The sequence below is a fragment of the Furipterus horrens genome, unplaced genomic scaffold, assembly GCF_987537825.1.
Source record: "Furipterus horrens unplaced genomic scaffold, mFurHor1.1.pri manual_scaffold_1, whole genome shotgun sequence".
NCBI classification, from domain to species: domain Eukaryota; kingdom Metazoa; phylum Chordata; class Mammalia; order Chiroptera; family Furipteridae; genus Furipterus; species Furipterus horrens.
The window spans coordinates 46,764,882-46,782,350 of NW_028327171.1; the positions used below are offsets into that span (position 1 = coordinate 46,764,882).

Below are 17,469 nucleotides of genomic sequence, written 5' to 3' on the forward strand. Positions count from 1 at the left end.
GAAAAGTCAAAAACTGTCAGGCATTGCAAATCAGTGGGGAAAAGGTTGAACTTCTGTTTTATATCATATGTTTAAATAAATTCCATATGGAATATAGATTTAATATGAAACCATGATAGTAAACCATGATATATGAAAACATAATCTTGTAGGAAAAAAAACCTTTTCCTACATCATACCAATAGCAAAAATAATCAAGATAAATATAGACATACCTCATTTTATAAATTTCTATAAATTAAAAAACTACAGAAACAAAACCAGCACAGAAACAACAAACTGGGGGGGAAATCTGTAACAGAAAAATACCAGAAACAACCCCCCATATTAAACTAATTGGGAAAAAATTCTCTAATAAATATGGCAATGTTACTGTTGTTGTCAGAAAGGGCTTTAAAAAATCAATAAAAGATGAACATCCCAAATGGATTTTTTTTTGAGAAAAATCACTAAAGAAGGAACACTGACAATCATAAACAAACAAAAAGTTTAACTTCATTAGTAATCATAAGGAGAGAGGATAAGCAGGCAGGTCATAAATCTCTGTCTAGGATACAAAAGACACTGAAATCATAGATATGACTAGATAAAACTACAAAGATAGTCACTAATACAAATGTCTAACAAGGGAACTGTCTAAGAATGTGGTAATACAGCCATTTAGTTGAAAAGAATAATCAAATATGATGCAATATACAAATAGGTAAGGACTTGCAAAGGTATTTTTGATATATTAAGGCAGGCTGTGAAAGAGTACAAAAAACATCAATTTTTGCAAAAATAAAAGAAAATATTTATGGTGTTATATAAAATCTTGGAAAGATTTGCACCTAAATGTTCACATTTGCTTCTTTGGGTGATTATGATTTTATTTGTTTTTTGCTCCTCAACAGTTTAATAAATATGCATTATTTTATAAGACAGAACAATAAAAGCCTTTTGTTACTGTTACTTAATGAGTACCATTAACATCCTGTTGCTGTCAGAGACATCTAAATGAGTGCCTGCTGCCCCTGCCCTGTCAGGAAGGCAGGGTAGTAGAGGAAAACCTGAGGTCCTGAGTGAAGCCACTTACTAGGGAGGTGATGGAGGACAAATTTTCTTGGTTTCAGTCTCCTCATTGGTAACATGGGATGTATTATCCATACAAATGCTACTGGAATGATGAAATAAAATCATGTCTACAAAAGCGTGGCTTCTGACACAGCTGTAATCACTGACTGACAGGGGCAGACATCAGGACGGTGGGTGCGTGAGTTAGAGGTGGTAACCCTCAGTGTGAGGCTTCAATTCATGAGATATGCATAAGGCACTAATCTGTGTGTATAAAGAAAAGCATTTGTAAAGATATGCTCTGAGGTAGAAAATACGAGCCAAGGTTCAGGGAAAAAATAGAGGATTTTAGAACAACTAATTTCAGTAAATTCTAAAAATCGACAATATAATCCTGTAATAAGTAAGGTCGTACTCTCTACTTTTAGCTTGAATCCTTGAATTTGATTTGAATCAATCTGGGGCAACAGGTGGCCAACAGATTTCTAGGATGTCAAGATCTAAAATCTTAAACTGAAGAGATTGGGTGCAGATAAAGCACTGTTTAGATCAGGGTATATAGCAAGGCTCTCACTCTGAGTCTTGACTACCCTATCAAAAGTAGAACCCCAAGATGGTTTTATAACGTAAAGATCACCAAACAATTTTACATATACTTATCTTTTTAACCTAGATACTAAAAGCATCTGAATTTACCTGGCCAACAGATTAAAGAAGTGTTGTAAACTATGTAAGGCTGAGTGGGTTGAGAGCCTTTCATTGAGGTACTGAATGCATTACAGTGGAACTTCAAAGGAATGAGATTTTCTAGGTTGCCTGTTATTTCAGGAAACCCTTGTATAGTCTTTGAAGAAGTATAAATCTGAAACTTGAGGTTAGACTTGACATTTAGAATACAGGCACCAGCCGCACGCAGCAAACCTGAATTTTTAAAGAAAATTTTGAAGTGGGCTGGAAAAAAAAATGGAGATATTCTTAAGGCCTTATTTTTATAAAGTACCCAAACATTACACTAGCAGGAAGAACAGTAATAAGGGCACTGCTTTCTAGCTTTCCCCCCTCTGCCACCATCTTAGTTAGCCCCTTCAAAGGTGACCTCCACAAATCATTTCCTTTGATGGCTCTGAGAAGGCAGGACCCACTCAGCTCTGTAACCGGAGCTCTGGCAGCTGGCAGGCCCAGTCACTTCACTTCCGCTCAGTGCTCATCTTCTCACCTTCCAGAATGAAACTTTAGAGCTGTCCTGGTACAGCCCCTCCAGGAAAAGGCACTTCCATATGGGCATCCGTCAGCACCCCGGTCCCCTCCTCCCAGCATAACTCGGAGGATTCATGAAACTTAGGAGCCTGGGATCTGCAGACGGTTTCTGTAACTGGGATTGTTCTGTCTTGGTCTGTTTTGAGGGAGTGGACGTGGCAAAGGGGATCTTAAGGGTAGGTAACAAAACCAACATATTTGGAAGAAAGATTCTCTCAGAGCTTGCTGCAGATAATGGCTTTTATTTGCAGAGATTAGTAAAGTAATTCAGTTCTTCTCCCAAAATACATTCTATGAACTTTACTCACTGACCTTCATTTGAACTCCCTTTCCCTGCTGCAATCCCTTTGAAGTGTCTAAGAATGTGTTGTATACATAATACAGTTATGACAAAGATGCCTCTTGTTTACTGAGGCAGGCAATTACTTCCAATGGAAGAGCAGCCTGGTTCCTAACAAACCTCTTCCCCATCCCCCCACCGCCTCCAACACCCACCCTCACACTCATTTCCCAACAGAACTCAGGCCATAGAGAACTCACAGCTGAGGAGCAAAAGGAGACTTCTGACTACGGAGGAAGTCTAAATTCAATAGGTTACAGATTAAGGCTTTTTCAGTGCCTGTTTATTTAAAGAGCTAGTTATTTACTTATTTGTCAGATTTATATAGCGCCTTTCCTCCCAAGAGCTCACCCACGCTACCAACATTTGGTTTATGTTATGAAAACCGTAAGATGCTTTTTCTGCATTTCCTTTTTTGTTTCTGCTGCCAACACACAGAGTAAACACAATGCTTAGAGGAAAAAAGGAGAAAAGGGTGGATTCCATGATGGCTACACAGTGGCTGTGGGTGCCAGGTGAAGCAGTGACGTTCAGAGGCCAGCTGAGAGGTGATACATAAGATCAGCTAAGACACCAACACTTAATATTTCCGTTAAGGCTAAAAGAAGATAGAAAATAGAGACGCAGCACAGCTGGGTAAGAGGCTCCGCTATAAAGTCAGATCATCGTAGGCTGAAATCTAATCTTTACCACTTACTAGCTGTGTGACCTTGGCTGAGGTATGTAACTGCTCTGAGCCTCAGTTTCCTTATCACCAAAATAAGGACAACCAAGATACCTGCCTAAAAGTTTGTTGTAGATTATATAAGATAATGCATGAAACAGGGCCCAGCAGTTTGCTAAGTTCTTGATATTCATTACCTTCAAACATCACCATCAACTGTACTACCCCCTACCTCATCCCACAACAAGCCAAATTCAGAAGTTATGTAAAGGAAAGGTCTTAAGAAATTGGGAGAGAATACTATCACACACACAAAACACGAGTCCACTAGTTGCCTACCCAATATCTAGTTTCCTTTCTCAGAAAGAGAATGAAGATTTATTTATTATTATTTGTATATATGTTTTTTTAATCCTCACCTGAGGATATGTTTGACTTTAGAGAAAGAGAAAGAGGAAGAGGATGGGACTGGGAAGGAGAGAGAGAGATAGGAAGATGTACATTGATATGAGGAAGAAAGATCAGTTGGTATGCGCCCTCACAGAGGATTGAATCTGCAACCTAGGTATGTGTCCTGAGTGGGAATTGAACCCACAGCCTTTTGGTGTACGGGAGGATGCTTCAGTCAGCTGAGCTACCTGGTCAGGGCTTGAGAATGCTGATTTATATTCTGGGTGGCAATGTACTCCCCAACTTCACATTAATGTTTATTTTTCCTGCCATGTATGAAGAGCCAGACACTATTGTAAAACAAAACCCAATCACTGTCCCACACCGAAGAGCTCTGAAACAGCTTTGTGAGGCCTGTCAGCTCTGCTTAGACTCAAATTGGTCTATCTAAACGGCAATAAAATACTTGGTGATAAAACTTTAAAGGCCTAGAAGCTTGTCTGATTTCTCAAGATCAAATATGGAAGAAGGAAAGTGATGTAAATAGATATCCCCAATATAAAACAGTGGGAGTATTAGTTTTATACGTACAACTTTTAAATAAGTCTAATGAAAAAGAAAAATGATTAAGGATAAAGAGAATTTTTTACATTTTCAAAACTTGGAATTTCTAAAATTGTGGGATCCATATCATTTTAGGAAGATTTCTTAAGTACAGTGTCCTTTATGAAATATAAAAGTGATTTTTAAAAAGTAAAATTGTCATAGAAGTTAACATTTTAATAAGTACCTTGTCTGTGCCAATATGATTTCATTTAATCCACCCAATGATACTATGCTATGTCTACTATTCTCCATTTTCAGCCAACATTTAGAGAAGTTAACTGTCTGCCTGAGGTCATGCAGATAGGAAGTAGCAGAGCTGGGATTCAATCCCAGGTCTGTGTCTGTTTGTCCAACTCCAGAGCCACTGGCCTAAACTATTTCTACAGTTATTTCTATAATTGTTTTTTAAATACTCTCTTGATCACCTTTAAATAAAAATTATATAGTCCAGTCAACTAGAAAACTCTTTTATGTTTGGATATTAAGAAAAAAAAAGTACATATTTTAAAGATTTTATTTATTTTCAGAGAGAAGGGAAGGGAGGGAGAAAGAAAGGGTGATAAACATTGATGTGAGAGAAACGTCACTTGGCTGCCTCTTGCACGCCTCCAACCAGGTACCTGGCCTGCAACCCAGGCATGTGCCCTGACTGGGACCGAACCGGAACCCTTAGGCTCGATCCACTGAGCCACACCAGCCAGGGCAAGAAATATATTTTTAAAGAACTTCAAGACTAAAGAAATAATAGAAAACAATTGGAACTAAATTTTTAAAATACCACAAATCATAACTTGTGGGGTATGGCTTACTTAAGTGGGATTTGGGCAGGGAGAAATAATTGATTGCCCCAACCAGGATATTTTTGGTAATAAAAGGGGAGGCTATTAGCAATTATATCCAGACAAGGCATGAACCACAGCAACCTGGGAAAATCTAAATGTATGGTCACCCAGTTTTAGGAGAAGTTTTATTTGGTTTTATGTTTTTACGCATATTATAAAGAAAAAAAAAAAGCTCTAAATTAATGAGCTAATCATTCAACCAAAGAAGTTAGAAAGAGAAAAACAAAATAAACTAAAAGAAAATAAAAAAAGACATATTAGTAAAAGCAGAAATGAATGAAATAGAAAACATTTAATAGAATGAGTAAAGCCAAAGCTGATTTTGTAAAGATGAAGGATATTGTCCGCCAAGACAAGGAAGAAAAAACAAGGTCTAGATAAATATCAAACATGAAAAAGGGGATAACTACAGATGCTATAGAGAGCTGTTTTTAAAACAAAAAACAAAAAAAATATATATATAAACAACTTTATGCCAGTTAAAAACTCACACAAAATGGAAAAATTTCTAGAAAAAATAATTTATTAAGTTCATTCAACTAAACAGAAATCCCAGAGCAAGACTATAAAAGGTGAAGACATTGAATAAGTAATTAAACATCTTCCCACAAAGATAATATTAGGCCCAAATGGTTTTACTGATAAATTCTTCCAAAAATTCATGAAATAAAGAATGCCAATTTCACATGAACTATTCCAAAATATATGAAATATATAAAAAGAAGCATACCCTCTACTCATTTGATGAGTATTATCTCAATGCTAAAACTCAACAAAGATAATACAAGAAAAAGTATGTACATTTATTCTCAATTAAGAGATGCAGAAGTTCTAAATATATATGGGGAAACTAAGTCCAGCAATATACAAAAGATAATACATAATGGGTAAGTTAGGCTTATCACAAGAATACAAAGTTGGTTCCATATAAATCAAAGTAACTCTCCATAGTAAGAAATTAAAGGAGGAAATCCCTTTGATAATTTTAACAGAGGAAGAAAGGGTGTTTGGTAAAATTCAATATCCATTCTATTAAAAACTCTCAGTAAACTAGGGAGAGAAGGAAATTTCTTTTATCTTGAATAAAAGGTAACAACAACAACAAAAACCCTACAGTAAACATGGTGAAATGCTGAAAGAAGGCTCTCTTAAGATTCAGAACTAAAAACCATGAGAAATACATTATTGAGTCTGTCAAAGAAGGTTCCATTAAGCATCTGTGAAACTCAGTTTTGGATCCCGAAGTGAGTCGTGCTGCCATACCTAACACGCTATTACAAGAGTGCATGGGGAAAGGGGGCATCGGACACATTCCCTTCATTCCAGACCAGGGTACAAATGTGACTCACAGTCAAGTTCCCTCTCTAAAAGCTACAAAATCGGAAGGACAAAAACGCACAGCAATTTATTAGAGGTGGACTTTATGAGAGGAAGTGGAAACAAGAGAAAAATTTGAATATATTAGTTCTCTTTACCTAGTATCTTTAGAGAATGGCTGATTGACTAAATCACAATTTCAGAAAACTTAAGCTCACTCTTTGAAGCTTTAAAGTTTTGATCCTAACCAATGAGGGAGAGAAATTAAGCAGGTTAGGCCATTCACTCCTTCAGAAGATGCCGGATCCTTTCTAGATGACTCTGGGGCACGGTATTCTGACTATCAATTTCAGCAGGAGAGCCTACTACCATACTATTGCCCTCAGGGTGCACACCAAGAAGCAGAGGATTTTTCCACCAGCAGCAACATTTTTAGAAATTTTGTCTTTTCTTGAGTTTTTGCTTCTTAATACCAAGTGAGTGAGAGTGCGGTATATTCTAAAATACTTAGATGATAAACTTCTTAGTAGAGCCTCTTCAGTTGACTTGTGGAGACTCAAGATGTAATGAGAAACAGTACAGTAAAAGGCAAAAACATATCTGGCCAGTACTATGGGCATAACGGAAGAATATTTTCTAAGTCCCACCACCTATAGCTCACATAAACATGGTCAACAGCACAATGATAAAACCTGTGAAATTTAGATGGTTGAACGAAGAGCACCTGTCCTCTTCAAGAAGTAGCTGTGGTCTTTAAGGATAAATGGAACATGTCTGAACATGCCAAATTACATGTTTTTTCCTCGAGGGGAGGAAATCATGAATATAAATCATGATCGCAAACAAGGATTTATCTTCTAAAAATAAATTTTTAGTTGTGAAGAATTATATACTAAGATTGTATAAAACATTAAGAATGTACTTTTGACTAGATTATATTTTAGTTATTTAAAGTATAATCTTAGCAAATTCTCACTTTATCAGTAAACATAATGAGGACAAGTAAGATACTAGGCTAAACGTGGTCTAACAAAGGGGGTCTAAATCATGATTTTTAAACCTCAAAGGGTCTACTCCACTCAACTGAAGAGATAAGGCACACAGTGAACAAAATGAAACAGACGTGTTACGACATGGGTTTCGTAAGTGATGAAGGAATTTAGTAGGATTTTATAGTTTAAGAGATGGCTAACATTGTGGTAGTTGAAGAGGTAAAGAGATGGAGCAAGTTCAAGGTTAGAACGATTTCTCAAGGTCACTCAGGTTTTAGTAGACAACAGTGAATGTTAGCAACCCCCCACCCCCCAATCATAACCAAAACATATGGATGGCATAAGTTAATGTCTTGGTTTCAAAATACAGGACCCTGCTTTTGGCTACGTGACATTTAGGAAGTCCTTTAGCTGCTGTAGGCCTGATTTTCTTAACTGTAAAATATGGTTTTTTTCCTCTGTCTTGTTTACAGAGCTGTTAAAAGGCTCAAAAGAGATTATATTTCTTTCTGTCCCACAAAGTATCATATATTTTTGTTAAGGAGGTTAGTTTTTCAAGTAATATCCCTTCTAATTTAAACAAAAAATTAGCAAAGAACAATCTACAGTAATCTGCCTCACTTTCAGGCAGGCATAAAGGTTATTAAAAGAGTGATTATTAAGCTTATTATCATACATGACTACAATTACTATTACTTTTACAAAATCAGAGCAGGGATTTTAGTTTGTCTCATTCTCTGTGAGCTATCCAGTATCTATAAGCAAAATCATTTGTCATTTTAAAAGTATATTTAGCACTACACATATATCACATCATCTCATTAGTAACAGACAAGGGCAATAAGAATAAAACTCAGATACTGAATAGTTGACACTTTAAAAAAAAAAATAGGTGGATTGGAGTAGGGATGGGGCTGAAAGAGAAGGCTAGATCATGTTTTCTCAAAGTGTGACAATAATATATCCAGGCCTTGTTCTAGACCCACCAAATCAATCTCCAGAGTGCAGCAAGAAATCTGCATTTTAATAAGCCCCCAGGAAAACTTTGAGACTACGGGGCTCTAGTGTATAAGCCTAACTGCCCCAGTGTTGCTTTTATTTATTGCTTCAGAACTTCACCCTTTTCCCCAAGTCCCTCAAGGGTTTCTTAGCATCCCAGCATTTGTGAGGTCTTTTTATTTCAGACCCATCCTCCTAATTATTGCAGAGGGTAAGAGGAAGGGACATCCAAGATGGACAAATTTCCAGGAGGAACCCCCTCCAAAAAGAAATACCTACTTTTTGGTTCTTGCCTCCTTCCCTTAAACACCTGAGGGCACAAACTCATAAATCTCAGGGATTAAACCTCTTCTTTTTGGGAAGAGGCTGTTACCCTGGACACAAACCTACTTCACAATGGAGAGTAAGGCTCCCTGGCTGAGGGCAAATAACCTACAGAAGAATTAGGGTATTTCTCCCTGAATTCAGTTAACCATTGACAAAATCATACAGGGACTGAGGGGGAAATACAGTCACGAGATGCATAACGACTGCCATCAACAATGTAGGGACCACACACAAGGCAGCAATCACATAAGACTACAATAAAGCTGAAAAATTCCTATCACCCAGTGATGTTGTAGCCACTGTAATGTCTCAGTGCAACACATCATCCACGTGTTGCGGGGCTGCTGGTGTAAACCAACCCACTGTGCTGCAAGTCATATGAACGTACAGCACACACAACCACATACAGTGTATAATAATGATAATGGTAATAAATGACTGTTACTCCTTTATGTATTTACTATACTTTTTATCCTTATTTTAGAGTGTACTCGTTCTACTTACTAAAAAAAAAAGTTTGTTGTGAACAGTATGCCATGTTAAGACCAGCAGCACTGTGCCTCTTGATTGCATCATTTCCCCTGTGCTTGATTTAATTTCACGTTGTTTTATAAATTTAGTGTAGCCAAAGTGTACAGTGTTTGTAAAATCTACAGCCATGCCCAACAGTGTCCCAGGTCTTCAGAGTACTCCGCACTCACTCACTGACTCATCCAGAGCAACTCCCAATCCTGCAAGGTCTATTCATGGTAAGTGCCCAGACAGATATACCATTTTTTATCTTATATACCTTATTTTTACTGTGCCTTTTCTAAGTTTAGATGTTTATAGACACAACTACCATAATGTTAAAATTGCCTACAGTATTCAGTAAAATAACGTGCTGTACTACTTGTAGGCTAGGAGCAATAGGCTATACCATACTGCCTAGGCGTGTAGTAGACTATTCCATCTAGGTTTGTATAAGTGCACCCTGTGATGTTCACACAATGACAAAATCGCCAAACAACAAATTTCTTAGACAGTATCTGTGGTTAAATAGTGCATGATTGAAAAAATAAGAGATTTAACATGAAGTTATTTTCCTTTACACACGGTATAACAAAGTTTACTAAGTATTTGAAGTACAGAATATGTGCTCCACTCCATCCCACCCCCTCAATTAATAATCCCTGCAGAAAGTCAGGAGGATGCTGTTTAAAAACACACAACCAAAGAACTATTGGAATAAAAATGGCATCCAGGCCTGAGTTCACAAACTGGCAGGCCTACAGGGTAATTTTACCCACAGAGACGTTTTGTTTAGTCTGCAAAGTGTTACTGTTGTCTTTCATTTGAATTAGTTGCCAACTTTAAAAAAGGCAACCTGGAGTTTTTACATAAATATCTAAATTTCCAAATTCTCCTGAAAAAGTGCAAGGCTGTTAACAAGGTAGTAAATGGCAAAAGCTCAGTGGCGGCTGCATCCTTTAGATGAGCTCTCTGTCAAATGGAGGCCCACTGGTGACGCAGCCCTCAATCCATGCTCACCCCTTGTATCATTGGTGTTAGTGACATTTGGCCTCACCAGGGAATAAACACTAACCAGTCTAATTATGTAGTTCTTTATGGTGGCTTTCACGGCAAGGGGGTAAGGGGATTAGAACAAGATTAAGAGCGCTAATGTTTTCCTCCATTTCATCTAGAAAGGAAGAAAGTGACCTCTGAGTAAACACTGGGAGGCACTTGGGTTGGACCAGGCCTGGGGAAGGTGTACTCAAACATCCTTCCTCTCCTGCCTCTCTCCCTCACACTCACGCAAAGCAGAGCAAGAAAAACAGAAAGGAAATGCAATGGTCACCATCTTGCAGTCCTTGCTAACGTAACTGACAACTATGTGCCTACATTATGTCCTTATCCCACAGAGACTTGAAATAAAAAAGACCCCAAAACACTCTTCATGAAGGGAGGGCACAAGCATCCAAAATTCTAGAACACAGCAGAGAACAGGCCTAATTAGAAGAATGGAACCCAAGTTTGGTGTTTGCAGAGTAAGTTCCCTTCACACATTGGTTGGTTTGATGAAGAAATGACTCTGAGCGCATTATTCCTGCTGCCTTAATTTCCTTATTAGAAATGCAGAACTACCTAGAATGAAACCAGGAGATCGCTATCTCAAAAGTAGATGGTTATAAATAAGGTCCTTAGTTAATCTTCTACTGCTATAATCTGTTAAAATCAGATGAGTAATGATACTTCCTATAACTCAGCAATCTTCCCTAATAAAGTGTTAATAAAGTATTTATGGGTGGCATAAACCAAGGTTCGATTCTAGCATCCAGTGAGGAGCCAGGAAATCTGCCCCGAGTGAGGGTCAACAGACTGTGTATTCTGGGAAAGTCACTCTTTCCCTAGCTCTGTAATGGGAGCACAGTACTAATTATCTCCTCGTTCCTACTTCATAAGGAAGCTGTAATGTCTATAAACCACTTGGAGCACCTCAGGAACAGGGTAATGAATAAATAGCTCATATTCATATTTCTATTAGTCTTACCTCACAAGATGCCTCCGTGGAATGAGAACTTTACAGATACCTGGTAAATATGACTAACTTGTTTCCCCCTCCCAATGAGGAAACGTGAAGGACAGTGGAGAGGGCGAAGGAAGCCCAGATCAGCACCCACCTCTGTTCCGATGGATACTGGTTTTCAGGCATCATCTTTGGCATCTGCAGGGGCTGATGTGGTGGCCGGGGGACTGCAAAGGTTTGCTGCTGTGGTCCAGGGTCTGGAAGCGAATGAGGGGTGGGGGCAGGACCCACACCTTGTACTGGGCCAGCTGAAGCAGGGTGCACGGAGGTGGGCATAGTTGCCTGAGGTGGGGGAAATAGGGAATTCTGATGGGTGGGTGACAGGGGGGTCGTAGGAGGGGTTAATGGCTTGAACCCAGAGGGAGGCTTCCTATCATAGGCACTGTAAACAGAAAAAGAGAAGGAACCATTAAGCTGCAATGAAGCCATGAGTTTGGTCACCAGGTCCAGCAGAATGTTGCAGACCTCGGTTGCCAGGAAATGACAGCATTAACATAGTTAAATTGCTGGCAGCCCTGAGGGAATATTTGTACCTCTGAAAAGTGACAAACACACTGCGTCACAGGGACTTATTTAACACTTCTAGTGATTCTTCTCAAAGATAATTTTAGCCTCTGCTTCCGGTTTCCTTTCTCTCCCCTTCCACCAAATTCTCCATGTATGTGTGTGTAGAGGTGGATGGATGTGGGGAGAATTTATGCATTGGGAGGAGTTTTTTAGCCCCTCTCCCAAGTATTCCAGGGTTCCCAGAAATTAGTCAGAATCTTTGTTGAGGATAAATTTCTGCTGTAACATCGCTTGGATTAACAACTCTTCTCCTCCCTCTTTCAGGCAGATCTATGCTTATCTCCTAGAGCAAAGAATAATTTAAAATTAAAGCTTCATTCCTGGGGCCTGGATATTCTTAGGTAAAGGGCACAAGCATCAGGGCTTTTTCATATATTCTGATTTGAAGATTACTTCTTTGGTGCTTAAAGTTCACATTAACATATGATAGACATGAAGAAGTACATATTCCCTCCCTCGAAGCCACAGATCAAATATCCCAGTATTCAAGATCTTCTCCCTTAGGGGGGGCTCAGTACCCCATCGACTCAATCCCCCCACCCCCAGAGCTGGTTTAACAGTTTTGCACTTTATGCTCAGCACAAAGGCCCCGTTTGAACTGAGAGAATTACACTGCTGGGAGAGATGGCGTGTGTCTTGCTGAATAATATTTGAAACAGCCTGAATGCTCCTTTCTGGTCAGCCTTCTCTGGCTCCACTTACCAATAGTTGTAGAGGCACTTTTCTCCATAGTTAGCACCAAGAGCCTGCTCATGGCTACAGGATGACAGCTCCGAGGAGGGGCTGTGCAGCTCCCGTTTGATCTTGGTTGGAGGTGGGGCATGAAGCACCACTGAAATAAGAAGAGGGATGAGGGAGGAACAGAGAGAGGAGAGCCCATTAACAGGGAGCACAATGCTTCCTTCTGCAAACCTTGTAATGAGCTGATTGTTCTGGGAACTCATGTCAAGTCACATGCCAGAGAAAGCCAAACACTTAAATAGAGAGCCTTCCATCTAAAACCAATGAAAAGTTCTTTAAACTCAGAAATCATCCATCATCTGACACCTTTATTAGCCAAGTCTTTTCCCCAAATTTCTTCGGCATTGGTCTGCTTCCCAGAGGCTCTGAAATCATTAAAAATCCTGCAGGTGATGGTCCCCACTCCTTCCCAAATGGTGTCACAGAAAACCAAGAATTGCAGGTATGAAGAATTTTGAATCCAAAAAAGAATTAAACAGCCAAAAGTATATTGATAGACATTACACATTAGCTTATGAAAGGCTTGAAATTCCTCTGGCAAATACATTGCATACTATAGAGGCCTACTGACAAATTAAATACATGAGTTTTTAAAGTCTTTTCTCAAGCAACTTTAAATAATCAGGTCTGAGTGCGAGAGACTCATCTTTAGGGGCATTTCAAAAAGTTTATAAACAAAGGAATACGACAAAGGACCAAACTACAACCTAGGAAAAGCTACATATACACAGGAAATGTCCTGGAAACCTCTGTGCTTATGTCTGCCTTTCTTAGTGACTAACCAAGAAGGGCAAGTGTTTATAACTAATCCTTTCATAGAGGTGCCAATTACTAAGTTGATGAAACAGCATACAGAGCTGTTGCTTTATGTTTGGAAGTCAACTGCATATTCCATTTGTGATTCTGAGAGGGCAAAGTAACAAGAGCTTTTCAAATCAAGGTGACTTACATATATTGGCCAAACCAAACCAAACCAAACCAGTTTTGCCTTTTCTGTCTTACCTAGGAGCTAACTCACTTTAGAGGGGGCATTTTACCCAAAGTACAGAACAAACTCTAAAGGTGCTGCACTAAGAGAGCTGTTTTCTTCTGGTTATAGATTAGAATTGCTACTCTGTCCAGCTATCTTGGAGGGCGGGGGAGGAAAATGAGTTAAGCTTTTGTGCCAGTCACTTTCCAGTGTATCAAAGGTCTCATTAAATAGCTAACCACAGTCAGTGCCCTGGTAACCCACTAAAATTTTGTTTGACTCAATGTTTACTCCTAAAATATTTTTAGGAGCTTGGTTAATTCTTAGTGATTAAACTAGGTAGACTTATAGTTAAACAATCATCCCTTTTCTGTCTGACAAGACCGAACAATCTTCAGGTCAACTGGTTTTCTGGTGCCTCCTCCAACCCTGAATTCTGGTCTCAAGAGTGAACAAATGAGATAGACGAGTCTATCACAGATGACAAGTTTATAAAGCAAAGTCCTGCCAGTGACTGACTGGAAAGGATAGGCTTTCATAATTCTTTCCTACATAATGCCAACTGCTATTCCGGAATACATGAAATAAGTTCAGAACTGGCAGATTATATTTAGAAGTCATTAGAGTCTCTCTCATGACTTCTTGATGGTGACATCATGGCAGCCGCGTCTCAATTGTTATCAAATGTTTTCAGACATTCAGACACAGAAATGGCTAAGCTTGTTGTTGTTAAAATGCTAGTAAACGAGAAGGGAGAGTCAGACAACTTGACACAGAGAACCATTTCTCCAACGCAGAGGACATTCTGGTGGTTCTCAGCATGGTCCCTTTGTCTTTGCCACTTCTCCTACCAATATTCTGCCATAAAAGTTTTGGCAAAATAGTTAAGTAAAGGTGATTATGCCTCAATGTAAACAAAGGTTCTGTGTCCTTGAAAAGTCTACACTTCTTACTTTATCTAAGCAAAATAATTTATAATCACTATTATACCTAAATCTAGAAAATGAATAATTATGGTATTATTCAATTTTCTCATTTCAGTTTTAGAAGTCTTGATATTTTCACAGTATTATTAGAAAAATTATCAGTTCTGCTGATGAGACTAACACTAGAGGGTAAACCAAAGCTGCCTGAAAAGAAAAATTTTATAATGGAAGAGAATCTAAACTGCCAAATAATTCCGATGTCTTGATTTCTTTAAATCTACATAGTACTCTTAGTGTATACCACACCACTTTGGCTCTAAATTATATACATTCTATGACCTCCAAATTGCCTTATATCTGGAATCTTATGTTCTCTACATAAGGAATAATTTAAGAAATATCTGCGGAGTCCAGGCATCTGTGGCTCAGTGGATTGAGCGTCAACCTATGAGCCAAGTGTCGCTGGTACGATTCCCAGTCAGGGCACATGACTAGGTTGCACGTCAGGTCCCCAGTTGGGGACGTGAGTGAGAGGCAATCACACAGTGATGTTTCTCTCCCTCTCTTTCTCCTTTCCCCTCTCTCTAAAAATAAATAAATAAAAAATAAAAAAAGAAATATCTGAGGAGTGCTATGTTTTGAATGTTTGTTTCCCCCCACATCCATCTATTGAAATCCTAATGCCTGATGGATGGTATTAAAAGGTGAGAGAACTTTGGGAGGTAGTTAGATAATGAGGGCAGAGCCATGTGAGGACGCCAACTAGAAGTCTGAGACCCAGAAGAGAGCCCTAACTCAACCATGTTTGCACCCTGATCTCAGACTTCCAGCCTCTACAGCTATGAGAAATAAATTTGTTTTTTATAAGCCACCCAATCTACCACATTTTGTTATAGCAGCCTGAATGGACTAAGACAACGAGTGACTGAATGGATTATATTTCCAATTAATTCTTAACCATATCTAGCCTCCAAGGCTAGGCACAATATTAGTCATAAATATTTCTTCCTTAGGAACAACCATTTAAACGAGAAAGAAGAGAATGGAAAACAGCAGGAATGAGAATTGCAAGTTTCACAGATCACTGAGAGAAGAGCCATTAGAGGCCCTGTAAGCAGTGAGAGAGAAGACTCAGCTTTCCAGAGGGACTGCTGGGCCAGAGGGTGTGTAAAGGAGCCTGACCATGGCATGCGTTAGTCAGAGATAGTGATGTATATTTAAAGCAGGAATGTAGAAGCCCAAGACGCTCCTTGCTTTTAGTTTTCCCTCCTTTGGAAAATGAGGTTTGTGATGCTGCCTCAAGAAATAAAGAAAATGGCACAGCACCTTGCAGAGGGTGCTATGATGTTGTATAATTATACACTATGCTTTTAAAAATAGAGTATTTACCTTCACACAGTCGACTTCCTAAACAATGACAGAGACCTAGGCCTATCCAGCATGGCCACACATTGAAATTGAGAAAGGATCATGAACTCCTAAGAAATTCATGAAGTTTGAATTCAAAAGTTTGAAAAGAAATGTTAAAAAAGTTGACATTTGACTTGATAAACAGTTTCTACAATTAGAAATTTTGAGTTTAAGTTCAGAGTTATAGAGGATGGGCCCATAAAGCCAACGGTTCTGTGACAACTCCTGGTGACTATGGATCACCTTCCTTGTTGTAAAAATTTCAATCATTCATTTGCTGAGCATCCTCTATGGGCCAGGCATCCTGGAGGAGCTGGGGATAAACAGACATGTTCCTTTGTGGCATGTATAATTCAGTGAGGAATCTGACTTTTAGCACCTTCTCACAGAGTTAGACTAGGGCCCCACAGTCCATTTAATTGAGGACTTTACATTTTTAGATATGGACCCTGAAGCCCAAATGAGTTAAAGGAATTGCTCAAGGTCTTGCAGCTGCTGCTATTAGAAGGGAAAGGAGGCAAGAACTCCCCACTACCATTTCGGTAATCTACCACACTGACAGAAATAGGAGCTATTTCCCTCACCCACTTTGTACATGAATAATAGAGGATACAAAGCTTTTTTTCAACTAAAACAACAAAAACACCAGGTTATACCTAGCTGAAAGAAAATGCTCCAGAACAAGGGAAAAAAATAGAAAAGAACTAATATCTCTAGAAAAATAAGGTAGACAGGTCAAGAAAGAGGCAGCCAGACAGACCCTCAGCATTAATTTTGTGCCAAGTTGCTCTTACATACATCATTTCATTTGATCTTCCCAACAGGGTAAGAAAGCTACTTTCACTGTCTCCATTTTATAGATGAGAAAACCAAAGCTTAAAAAGGTAAGTAATCTGTCATGGTTGCATAGCTGTAAATGGTCAGGACTCCTACCTAAACAGTTCTTAGTCATTATGACATATTACCTCCCAAAGGGAATCTGAGAGAAAAAAAGACTACATCAAAAAGAGATTGAGAGAAATAGGGAAAGAGATGGAAAAGTAAGGTAACACCAAAAAGAGTGGAAGAATACGTTTTGCCAACTCTCAGGTTCTATCTCCTCGTGTTTACTAAATCTGCACTCTCTGGTCGGAGGTACACCTGATTCACCTGATTCCATGCAAGGACTTACAGTCCCCCCATCTCTAGGCCACCAAAAAGCCCAGGATCCCTCCCTCCCTGCTACTGGCAGCTAACATCTCTTGATTCCAGTAGCTTTTACTTCTTACAATTCTTGCCTCCAGTTTTAGTGTTCCATCTAAAAAATTTCATTCTCCCATCTATATTCTAGCTGATCAAAACCTTATCCTCATTCAGACAACTGCAGGCACTTTGGAAGACCTGGCATCTTCTACAGCCAGTCACTGACTAGCCGGATATCACACTGTTGCCATGTATAGCATTTCTCCCAAAGCCTTGTCCCTCCTGAAATTGCTTCTTGACAATAACCTCTTAATGCC

General features: G+C 38.9%; 1 protein-coding gene across 1 annotated transcript in view; it reads right to left on the reverse strand.

The window, feature by feature from the left end:
• Positions 1-17,469, reverse strand: part of ETV5 (ETS variant transcription factor 5) — a 57,918-nt gene that overhangs the window by 18,705 nt on the left and 21,744 nt on the right. The window contains exons 6-7 of the mRNA XM_090275141.1: positions 12,626-12,755; positions 11,451-11,738 (exon numbers count right to left, since the gene is read on the reverse strand). Of these exons, the coding sequence (XP_090131267.1) occupies positions 11,451-11,738; positions 12,626-12,755 (418 nt within the window). The remainder of the gene's footprint in view (positions 1-11,450; positions 11,739-12,625; positions 12,756-17,469) is intronic.